The sequence below is a fragment of the Centropristis striata genome, chromosome 22 (genome assembly GCF_030273125.1).
Source record: "Centropristis striata isolate RG_2023a ecotype Rhode Island chromosome 22, C.striata_1.0, whole genome shotgun sequence".
NCBI lineage: Eukaryota > Metazoa > Chordata > Actinopteri > Perciformes > Serranidae > Centropristis > Centropristis striata.
This window is the reverse complement of record NC_081538.1, coordinates 24,755,433-24,768,171: the sequence shown is the minus strand read 5'-3', so window position 1 is coordinate 24,768,171 and position 12,739 is coordinate 24,755,433. Positions and strand designations below refer to the sequence as shown.

The 12,739-nt window shown below is 42.4% G+C and overlaps 1 protein-coding gene across 1 annotated transcript in view; it reads right to left on the bottom strand.

The window, feature by feature from the left end:
- Positions 1-12,739, bottom strand: part of magi2a (membrane associated guanylate kinase, WW and PDZ domain containing 2a) — a 383,066-nt gene that overhangs the window by 268,277 nt on the left and 102,050 nt on the right. The window contains exon 2 of the mRNA XM_059326084.1: positions 1,186-1,302. Within this exon, the coding sequence (XP_059182067.1) occupies positions 1,186-1,302 (117 nt within the window). The remainder of the gene's footprint in view (positions 1-1,185; positions 1,303-12,739) is intronic.

Sequence of the window (12,739 nt, the reverse complement as noted above, 5' to 3'; positions counted from 1 at the left end):
AATAGCAGATATTCAAAAGTACTTGCATGAAATCTGGTTGATTTAGTCAAGATAATGCTCAAAAAATATATTTTTCCCCAACTACATTTAAGCTTCCTGTTAAGGGCCAACCTCCAATTTTCCGAAAATTGTTTATTCCTGTTAAATCCCATAAATTCCTGTTAATTCCCATGGCAAGTTTCCAACATTGCAACCATAACAGCAAAGCAGTCTGACAGCAGCCACGTCTCTCTGCTATCTATTTTTCAAAAACAACATCATCAGTGCATCCTGAGCTTATTGCCACCCAGGATATTTGTAATTGGTTCAAAGAAACACACAAAAAGTTCAAGCAAAATGACAATTGTTGAAGGCAGACCATTCTCCAGTCCAAGTTTGGGTATGCAAGACTAGTACTGAAGCTGTTTCTTGCCTGTACCATGGCGGCGATAAAGGTAAGGATGTTTGCTGTACTCTCCATCCAGCCAACTTGCTGGTTATGTGATTGGCCACCGCAGCATGATGTCAGGTTGTGTTTCTCCTAAAGTTGATTCTGTTTCAACTCCTTGCTGCAAGCCTCTGCAGGTTTGTTTGGCCTGCAGCCAGAGCTCCGGCCTGAGCACAATAACCCCAATAAAATAAATGGGAGGACTGGCGTTTTTGCTGCAACACCTGATTTGACCTGTATGCAGCCTTTGGGAGAGCCTGTTGACCCGCATACATGCTGCCTTCAAGACCAGACAATACACAGCAGCAGTGGGGCAGCTAGAAACCAACCAGTTGTACTTGGCCTCAGCTTTTCTCTGCGTCAGTGAGTTTCTAGTAACTTGATACAAATATTTTTTGACATATTGAGCTTGACAGTTCATTCTTGAGCTTTGGAAGCATCTCAAATAAATAGCCACTTAGATGCTTGTTCTGGCACTCTATGGATGCATCAAACTGCTCATCAGCAGATTGAGTTTGCACAGTTGCTGGTTTTTCAAATGTCTCATGATTTGGAGCGTTTGGAGGGTTTCTAGAGTAAGTGGTCCTCCAGTTATCAACTGTGTGATGTGATCGATTTAGAAATGGGCAGCATGTAAGCAAATTACTGATAGGAAGAATAATAAAACTAGATTCTGACCCTCCATGAGACGGAGCTTCAAGAGGGACTGATAGCAAAAAGTGTTTCAGGGGAGGTAGGGTGAGGACAAGGGGACTTACAGGGGACGGTGCGGAGGTAGAGGTTGTCCCGGATGATCTGCTGCAGCTCGTGGTCCACCGAGCCTTTCTGGAAGCGCAGGTTGAGGTAGTGGCGCAGGTCCTTGTCTATCACGCCCCCTGGAGGATCACAAGGGACAGGAATCAGTAATGAGCATCAGACCTCCCCCCTTCACATCAATCACTCTGACTCGGAAGGCTTGTTTTTCATGTGGAAGTAAAGAAAAAAATAACCTACTCAGCCCTTGATCAGAAATGGGGACAGCTGGATTTGTTTGTGAGTTACCCAGAAATAAATTGCTCGACTCACTTGTGTTTTCTTTGCAATTTGCAAAAAACTTCAAGAGCAAGCAGAGGAAGCTGAAAACACTGCGGCGACAAATGACCCAGAAATCGCTGGAAAAAAACCACAGCAAACAATTTGAATTCGCTAAATCCCTACAAACAAACACAGCCAACACTAATGAATACACTCTGCCCTCTCTCAGATTCAGCATCTGTCAAGTGCAGCCACGGATTGGTGGAGGTGTTAATTGGAGCGCTGGCCAAACACGTGTGGAGAAATGTCTACATATAAATCACCAACGGACTCCCTCCCCACCCCGGGCTGTTTTTACTCCCCTTCTCCTCTCCCTCACCCTCACCTGAGTCCCTCCCCCTCCCATCTCCCATCCCCTTCCTCTCTGTCTTCCTCTCTCGAGCCCCAGTCCTCTGAAAGGATTTCCACTTTAAACCAGTAAATCTCGCTGGCTCAGCAAGAAGACAGAAGATAAAAAAAATAAAAAGTGATGGAGGGAAACGACGGAGAAATGGAGGTGGGAGAGATGGAAGGCAAGGGCAAATCCCAAGAGGGAGTAGAAAGGGGGGAGTAGAAGCTAAAACAAGCATCAACTCCACCCCCCCCTTCCCCAACAAATACTCCATCTGTCTACTCAGCCACACACTCATATAATCACATATCAAATGGAGGCAGGACAGGACGGACGGGAGGAAGGGGGGCGCCGCTCGGCTGACGTTACTTAAGGGATTCCTCACGGTGCCGCTTTAACCACCACACTTGTCATTCTTGTTACTCCTCTGCATAGAAGTAAAGAGAGGCAGACGGAGTGGGTGCACAGGCTGGGAAGACATTCGTCTAACCTTCAGCATCCTCTTTAAGGCAGCAACTTGGCACACTGCCGCACAGCGTTTAGCCCCCTACTCTTCTTTCTGCCCCCCCCCCCTCGGTGATCCTGAGGCAGTGAGCATGATATGATGGAGAGCGTACATGTCAGCAACACACATGTGCAGGCAGACGAACGTTAACACACATGCAATCGACTGTAAAAAGCGCTCAGAGAGGATGAGAGATGTAATGAATAACCTAGTTTGGAAGTTTTCTGTCATATTTGGGAGATTTATTATTTAGCACAGTCTCTGTCACACACACACACATGCACACTAATCCATCAGAGCTGAACTAATTCACACAGTGCTGTATAATAATCATGCAAACCCCGAATTACAGAGACCGGCTCCGTCTGTGTCTCTGTCAAAGACGTGGAGCAGCACGACCAGCCAATATTTCACATTTGCATGAGAAAAGAAGCCAAGCCGATGAATCTGCATACTGAAAAGGTGAGCAGACGCACGCACACACACATATTAACACGCTAAATGGCACCTCTTGTGCGGACAGCGGTTGAGCAGCCAGTACAGTGTCAGAGTCCTCTTTTCCACAGGTTTTGTGATGCAAATTATCTCCGCTGGAGGAAAATCTTGCGCTGGATCTTCCCCGCCGGAGTCCCCCTCCCCTGTGCTGTCCTGTCCCTCAGGTCCCCAACTCTGTCTCTGTTTGCCCCAATCTAGCCACTGCCAGTCAGCCAGCCAAGCAGCCAGGCAGCCCGGGAAACGGATCACCCCTCTGTGCACTCCACGGCAGAGAGATGAAACAGGAGAGCGCGGAAGAATAGAGTAACTGAGAGACACCGAGGCGAAGAGAGAGTGTGCGAGAGAGAGCGGGAAAGAGCAGGGCAAGGGGAGAAGTGTGTGTGAGTGTGTGTTGCTGCGAGAGAGGGAGAGCGGAGCGTTGAAGCACGGCTCTGGCGGTGGGGACCAATCTCACCAAGATCCCTTTTTTTCTCCCTTGGATCCCTCCAGATTCTCAGGTCCTACAATGCCCCCCATCTGCAGCACGGGGCACTACATCTGTTTCATATGCCTCTTTTCTGATTAAAAGCCATCCCCTGCCACATCACACGCCCCCCTCAGCTTATAGCATCCACATGGCCCGGATCTGACCTTCCTCCACTGTCAACAAGCACGTGGTGAAACTAAACATTATGTTTCAGTGCGGGCTCACTCCAGCAGAGCAACATTCCTACAAATTATTGGTGTTTGTTTCGTTCCTGGTGGCTCTTCTTCCATTCTGGTCATGTAATCTTCGTATTTATTCGCCCTCTCCTTTTCTCCTCTTCCTTTGGAAATGCGACATATTTCACTATATTTATGTGCTCGTACACACATTTGCAAGCCGACCAACACAGCTTGACTTTAAAAGCTACTGAATCATTACGGAAGCGAACAATGTCAGATTTTATGGGTATTACTTCGGGCTTAAAAGCAATAAAAACAGAAAATATTAAAGAGTGTGCAGACTTCTAAAATCTATGTATGAATAACATATCCTTGAGATGTATCTGTTTTTTCAGATATGTATAAAGCACATTATCTGAGATTTCTTTTCAATTAGGGAAAAAGCCCATCACAATTTTCCCAATGCAACATCTTCTGATTGCTTGGATTGAACCTTGCACGGCAGCTGGATTCCTGTAAAATCACAACATTATGCAAGATTTGCAGGATTATGATATTGCAGGAATCCATCCCATCAGGCTGTAAGTAATGCATTTGTGTCCGAACAACCAGTCAGCATCATGTGAGGAGCTCTTGGTTGCTGGAGAGGTGACTGTTTGCTCAAAACAATAATGGCGGCTCCAAAAGAGGTTAGTGTCAGGGCTGCAGTAGCTGCATCCAGAGTGTTAGTTAGCATATTAGCACCCTGGGGTCTAACCTCTCAAACTCAATGAGGATTTTTAATGGGTTGGTGGTTAGATGCCTCAAATAAGGTCTGTGGATAATACAAGTTATTGTACAACATAAAATACTTGAGTAAATACCCCCACTTAAATAAACCACTACAGTGGTTGTCGGGGACATTAAACGTCATCACGCTGGACATGGAACGAGAACTCTCTCACTATTGTATTTTATATAATAGTGAGATTGTTTATTTATATTTTTATTATATTTTAGTCTTTTTTCTATCTTTTTTGTACGGTGTCCTTGAGTGCAAAGAAAGGCGCCTACCAAATAAAATGTATTATTATTATTATTATTATTATTATTATTACTAGTCCGCCTCACAGCCTCCAGTCGTGTTTTTCAGTGCTCTTGCAAACTGTTGTAGATTGTAAATTAGGTTAATAAATAATTTATTAGGCTACAGTTTTGCTAGCTTGTCAACACTGCTGGTTAGCTTGTCAGAGAGCGTCTGAAGCTAACGGTAGTTGGAGTAGTTAGCTATAGCATTACGTTAGCTTTTTACTTCTATCGGCTGCATTAACGCTTCAAACATCATAAAAGTGGTGTTCATTTGTGACGATTATCCTGCTGAACAAAATGCGTCAGCATCAGAAATATATGTTTGCCACAGAGCTTATTTCAGCAAATTCTCAATAGACCACATGGCGATGCTAACTCCCAGGTTGGCCTGCGAAAATACGTCACTTTTCTACGCCCTTTCTCATGAAGACTTTTGCTCTTCTCCCGACTCACCTCAGCACAAACGGTGTATGACGGTGATCGACAGATGGTTCTTCCAATCACCTGCCAGGTATTTTCTGTTTTAATTGACAGCTCTTCTTTCATAAAAGTTTTAAATGACGGTTTCTCAGATGGTTCTGTGTAACAAACCATCTGGCGGCGTCAATTTTTTCCACAACCCAAAGATATTCAAAGTATACAATTATGTTAAACAAAGAAAAGTAGCTAATTTGTATGCAAGAAGAAGTTGGGACCAGTACATGTGCATCACATTGCTTGATAAAGGACTGAAACCACCAATCCATCCATCTTTCACCAGGGCAGCAAGCTAACCAAGGTGTTCCTAATGCCCCTTCAAGATGTCATTGCCAGTGTGTTATCAAGGCAATAGCATCTGGTTGGGTCTTCTCAAGTCAAGTGGTCCCAAGGAAAAGGGCCAGACTACTGGAAGAGTGACTCACTCCCCATGTGAACAACCAAAATAGGTCATAAGAGTTTAACTTAAGGGCTGATATCTAGCAATTTTCCATGGTTTTCTTGATAATAACCAAAATCATTATGAAGAAAACTAGGGAAAATGGCTAGATATCCGCTTTTAAATTAAACTCTTATGAGCTATTTTTGTTGTTATCATAATTTTTGTCCAAACAAATGTACCTTTAGTTGTACCAGGCATTAAAATGAACAAGAAACTGAAGAAAACAATGGTCTAACAATTTTTTCCATGACTGTAGAACCAAACATTTTTGGCGGTGTCCCCCCAAAAGTGCAAGGCCTCTTACCCCGTTCACATCCCAAATTGGTAAATTTACTTTATTCTTTATAAAAATATGGAGCAAAATTGGCTAGAAAAGGAGCCAAGTTGAATTTTATTTCAATAATATTATCAGGAGTATATAATGTATCCAGTTCCATGCAATTTTATGCTGTGCAAATGAAAAAAACAACTTCCAACTTTTCAAAAACTGCCAGAATTTTTAAACACAGGAGACTCAAGACTTTCCTTCCACATTGAGTGTGAACTTAGGAGCGAGACGGGCCTCTTCATATTTTGGATTTAACTGGCATGTTTGATCGACAAGCATCACCAGTTTTTCTTCTCTTCCCTGTCGAGAAATCTGCCCATCCTGCACCCCACGTGTCATTTTACTGTCTGAATAAATCTCACGAACCTGAATCTTCGTGGCTTCACACGCGTCAAGAAGAGAAACACTTTGTTTGGTCCCAAATAAATCAGATTCATTCAGCTTCAACTATCAGAGGAGCTTCAGTAGCTGAGCAGCAGTTGGAACACACACTGGTGACTGCAGCTCTCCCTCAATATGGCCCAATATTTGGCCATGTATCCAAAAATAGATTGTGTGTGTGTGTGCACACATCAGAGCAGTCCAGTTCTAGCGGCGGCTGCACTGGTCTGGAGTCAGCGAGGTGTACGAGGGTGAAGGAGGTCATTTAAACAGATGTGATGCTCGCTCTCGTTTCTCTCTTGAGGTTGTTCCTCATCACTTCTCGCTGCTCTGACGGCAACGCTATCATGACACTGCTGATATGCGAACTGCTGACGGGGGAAAGGTGAATGACAGAGGGAGCGCGGCGGGGAAAGGATTGAGATAGAGAAGAAAAAGGAGACCGTATATAGGCGGTAAAATCTCCTCTCTGGTGCATGAGCCAATTAGGAGAACAAGACTACACTCCCAAAGGTTTAAACATATTCATGCATCCACTACCAGAACTCGTCCTAGAAGCATTTTGAGAGCCACACACAGCCACGATAACTGTTTTCTCAACAGATGGCTGCATGGAAATCATTGTTGCTATGTAGAGGAAGAGAATCCAACATCTAAGCTCAGCAGGTGTCATGTAAGTCCCCTGGGAAGCCGGGCTGAGGAAAAAAAACAGCCTGTGGAGAGTCAAAAAACAAGAGAGCAGCTGGTTCCTCTGGGGGATAGAGGTGCTGTACTGCCTCCGACTCTGCCTCAAACGAGTGGAGCTCACAGAGCAACCTTTAAGGCCTAAAACATGCACTGTGTTAGCCCCATTCATTTGCTTTTATTCATGTAAATGATGTTTGCATGTGTGCTGAATTATGCATGCTTTATTGACTTTCTGTGTGCAGATACTAATGCTGCTGCCACGGCCACAAATGCTAAAATTACCGGCACTGCACGGGTGCTGCTATTTCTACTGAGAGTGAAATGTGAGGTCAATACTATTTAAAATTTAACAAATGTGGCAAAGTGGTGCTTTTCAATTTCTGTACAAATTCAGGACAAAAGACATCTAATTTTCCTTTATTAAGCTAAATATATCACTTTGTCTCTCATTAGACAAATGCATCATTCTGCTGCTTTTCAGTGAAAGGAAAAACGAGGGGCAGCCTCACTGCCATTATTATTCATTAAATATGCATTTAAACGAACCTGTATCATGTAACCACCACTGAATCATCATGAATCAAGTAGAAATTCATGCAGGTCTTTCTCTGTGCTGAAAACTGACTTAAAAAGAAGTCCAGAAAGTCATCCTGATGGACACACACATGCACATAAAACACGCTCAAGATCTGTGACGGAAGATTCTTCAAAGTCTTCTGCAGAGGCCTCAAAACTTTCCACTGTATCAAGAAAAATCCAGCATGGAGAGTGAGCTGACAGTAAGTCAGAGCTTGGAGCGCCGTCATCAGAGCCGCACTGACAATATTTATCACACCCTGCTCTGAGGGCACCCGGCGGCAGTCACATATGTAGCATTATCACGCTGTGCGCATGTGTGTGTGTGCATTTAAGACAGAGTGAGCGCCAGCAGACAGCTGTTTGGATAATCAGACTAATTAAAAGATCAGGATGGGCTTAAAACCATGCCAGTTTCACCAGACACACACTGTGCTCTGTTGATTAGTCCTCAATGAACGTGTGCGATGCCAGCTCTGTGGTGAAAAAGCTGGAATCCATAAACACCAACTGGATTTCAGAAGGGTCTGCATGCACACAAACAGAAAACTGTTTGGTGTATGTGGCAATAGCATGTTTGACACTTTCTTTTGCTCATCATCACATAGAAACATCAGCTAACAGATGGTTTTACGCAAGAACGAATAACTGTAATTAAGGTAATATCAAGGTAGTTAAAGTTTGAACAAATTATGAATATACCACTGATTTGAAGTGCCATTGTAGTACCATAGTTTTAGCTCCTCAAGGACAAAAAAACCCTTTATTTTTTCTGAAAACTTTTACATTTTTAACATATTTTGGCAACTACTTGTGGCAGCCATTGATTTCCATTCAACTTTTCAGTTCAAAAGGGGCTTTATAAGTTTCAAGAATGATGTCAGGGCAGTAAAATACAATCAGTCAGAGTCAGACAGTACACAATAACAATAATATGTAATTGATTGTATTTATTTTAGTTTTAATGGAGAAAACGAGCCAAGCAGGAGTCAAATGTACAGTTTTTCATACATGGGAATTAATGGAAGTCAATGGGTGCCTGGAAGGGAATCACGCCTCTCCAAATCAACAATTCAATTTCTTTTTTGAACTTAAAGTCATTATTCTATTCATAAGTATTCTAATTAATATATTTTGGTAAGAGCTCCTGGCAGCACTTCATTCCCATTCAACTCAAGGAGAAAATCAAATATGCAATCCACTTTTTCCAATTTAAAGTGGCTTTATTGGCATGAAAGTTTCAAGAATGATGTCAAAGTATTAAAATACAATCCTCTATTGGACAGTACTCAATAACAGTAATATGTAATTTATTTGGTTTATGTTCATGGTCATGAAGCAAACACACAAAGCAGAAAAGTTGTTTACAGGTTTTCATACATGGGAATGAATGGAAGCCAATGGACGCCCAGTTCCATTTTAAGGTCACTTTATTTCATTAAATATTTCAGGACTGAAGGCTGTGGCATTGCAGGACTATCGAGTCTTACATAAAGCTCAACAGATTATTCGTATTATGCCCTGAGAACTGTAAATCATATTTTCTATCTTTTTTAAAAAGATAGGCTCCATGATGTGGGAGTGAGATCAGGAAACACATACGTGTCACTCTAGAGGGAACTGACAAACAACATGTTTTGCTGTTTTATTTGAAGGACTTGTTGCTTAAGAAACAGCTCAAGTAAGCTTGGTAATTTGAAATCAAACAAAATGTCTTGGACAAGAGCACCCCTTTCTTGTTGTGCCATGAAATCTTGAAGAAGGACATTATTTGCCTTTTAAGAAATTGCGCTAATTTGCTGAAATTACAGGACACCAGCCTGAAACACACCCACACACAGTCTCTCTTGCTCTCCGAGTCCCACAGGTGATTACATAGTGTGCCTTCCTTCTGTTGCATTATGCTGACCATCCCCAGTCCACCCATTGCCATGGAAATTCACTCAACTCTGCAGCTGCCTCAATGCGTGTGTTTCTCATGTTCAGAATCTGTCTCCTGGTGGGGGAAAGTCTGGTCCATTTTAGCCCAGGAATGGGACATTGAGAGTGCTGCTGGAGCAGGAAATGGAATATGTCCTTCACTTGCCGCCAAGCCTTCCAGTTGCCACGCTAAGCAGTGGATTGATGGGGAACAGCATGGGAGAGCAGACTGGTACCTCACACTTCTGAACCTGCCTCGCATTCAAACACATATGGCACCATTTATACCTATCAAAATGTGATCTGTGTCCAGATTTGCTTCTTGGAAGGGGACCAATCCAATCACACTCTTTAAAGTGAAAGGTATTTGCATGAAATCTTGTCTCCTGTGCCCTGATCTGATGCCATTTGTGTCCCAACTGCTGTACAGACAGGGGATTAAGTGGGTGGAAAGGTCTCTAAGGGCATCAAGTTTAATGTCCTAACATCTGTATTTGGTGTGTTGCCGGTGCTGGTGATCCAAAAAGCTGGCTGAACTTCATTTGAACCCGCTTTTGCAGAAAAACCTTTGACCACACAAGGTGCTCTACCTCCACTGAGCAAACTAATCTGCATGCATGTACACTATTGGACCAGCACCTGCTATGATTAGCATGCAGAACTGAACGGACACTGAGGATCCACCTACTGAGGCTTTAATAAGTGATTGCCCACAGCTGGACTCAGCATGCAGCCGGAAAGACAATAGCACTGAGTAGTAATACTAATATTGGAATTGGATTTCACCACATGAGCCCGTATGTGTTGTATGTGTCTGAATATCCCATAGGAAAGCTGTTGGATGTAGAAACTCAATATATTTTTCTGTGCTTAAGGCCAGATTTCTGAAAGCATCAATACACACAGCGTGGTATTTCTCAATACGCGCTGTGGTGAGTGTCAAAGGTTGGGTGAGGATTCCATCAAAAGCTGTATATACTCATAATAAATGATGTCTTGACCCGTCACTGGCCTCCACAGCTGCCATCCGACTGTGCCGCCGTAAATCAACTGAACCGTCAAACAGGTAACACCACTCTCTGTCCCTGCACCGAGCTTCATTTAAACCTGAGTCCTTCCTACCTTTGCCTAAGCAGAGAGCTAAATTTGGCCGTCCACTCTGGCCTGAGTGGCAGCTTTACCTAAAAGCCACTGGCTGCTGCTTCTGCTAAGTACTTAAGCACTCCGTTATGTCTCTAGGTATATCACCCTTGAGAAAGGCTTGTTTTACACCTTGAATGAGAAGTGTTGCATGAACACAAAGAGCACACGGGGCAAGATTCAGGGAATATGGAAGTGAATTAAAGGTTGCACTGAACATTAATCCTGCTTAGGGATGGAGTCTTTGCACATCTAGCTGCCTCTACTTTATTCTGAATCTCTTCTATGGACATTTTTCCTCTTCCCTGCTGTTGTCGACCTGCCTCTTAAGACTGCCATTTGCCCATTTTAACCTCCCCCCCAACGCCAATGTTGCACCTTACCTACAATATCCTGATGTATAAGCACTACCATGACTCTTTAACTGCTTCCCTTGGGTTCCACATCATCTCCTGACCTTACCGCTGCACATTTAAACTCCTCTTTTAAACTGGGTATGGGAAACTCCAAAATCACTGCTGAGACAGCCTGGGGCTTGCTGCCGTTTTCTAATGTAAAAGCTAATAACTAACTTCTAACTACTTTGGAAATAGGTACATTATATTGTAAGGGGTCACAGCCCCTGGGGCAGCAGACGAACCTGTACACGCCACAGCTTCAAGAAAACTTGATCTAGAAAGCATTTTTTCCAGATCTGTACTTGTGACATTTATAGTGCAAATCATATAGGTTCTTCAAACTTTTCACCCTCTGGAGTCTGCAAAAGCTCAAAATCCTGACTTCTTCATCACATCCAGACTAGAAAACAAAGCAGCGTGGAGCTCTACTGTACATTTACCTCTAAAGTTCTGGCTGTAAACTCCATGAGGCCAGTTTCAGTTTGATGATGATATACCAAGTAAAACTGGAGACAAGCTCAAATATATTTATGTATTTATTAAAATGATAGAACTGGATGTAACCCTCTTATATGTTATATTTGCAACCTTTGTTCACATTTGCAACATTTAAAATTCTTTATTGAGCATGATAGTGTTTTGAAAGTCAAAAAAAGATTCAAAATCACATTTTATGTTGGACTAAAGGACTAAAAAAAAGACACAAAATGACCAAAAAAACACCGAAGACACAAAATGACAAAAAAGGACACAAAATGACTAAAAAAAGACACAAAATGACTAAAAAAGACAACAACAGACACAAAATGACCAAATAAGAAGGAAAAAAAATGTTGGATTCAAAAATGGCCAAAATAGCCAAAGACTCCATAGAGTTAGAGAGAAAGATTCTGACATATAAACAGGTTTCTACTGCATCCAAACAGAAAATTATCTAAATGACCTGTTGTTAGGATGCATTCTTTGCAATTCTGCACAGCATGTATTCATAAGCTCAGCATAAACTTATACTTACATTTCCGTGTATTCGTGGAATAAGACTTGTGTCGCCTCTGACCACGTGAGTAAGTGTTTCAGTTGACAAGCTGACCTGATATGTTACATCTGTGTTGACAACTTTATCGTATAAGCACAATGTTAAGCAACCTTCAATGTACCAGAATAACTGGCACCATGCCACGACAAGTATTTAAGAAGTTTCAGTCTCTGTAACCTTTACATTCATTCTGAAGCCAGAAATGTATCCTAGTGGATTAAATGTGCTTTGAACAACCACCTCTCTGCTTGTTCTCCTCATTCATTAACCCTCTGGAGTCACCAAAAGCGCCAACATTATCAAATCATACGACTTCTTCATGATGTCATGGCGTAAAAACGAAGCAGTGGGTTTCCCTGCCACCAACTTCCCTTTAAAATACTGGCTTTAAACTCCATGCCAGTTTTTGTTTGATGATGATAGGCCATCATGATAGGTCATAAAGGTGAGGTTGTGCAGATAAAAAAAGATACTGACATGACATGGTAAACATTGTTTTAAGTGTTATATACAGGCAGAATTAAAAGGATCCAAAAACGGCCAAAATAGCCCCAGACTCCAGAGGGTTAAACCACAACAAAAGTGCATACAATAACCTGTCAATGACACCAATTAAAGGACCCATTGGCTATTGGTCTGAAGATAAAGACTGAAGACTTTTTCTTCTTCTTCCACAGTCTGATTAGCAACTTCAGACACAAGAATGGAGCTGGAGTTTGGAGTCGACTGATTTCTATGAACAAATATCTGCATATGAATACATTTCAGAAAGCGAATAAAAAAACTAATTGTATTTAGACGACAGCCGA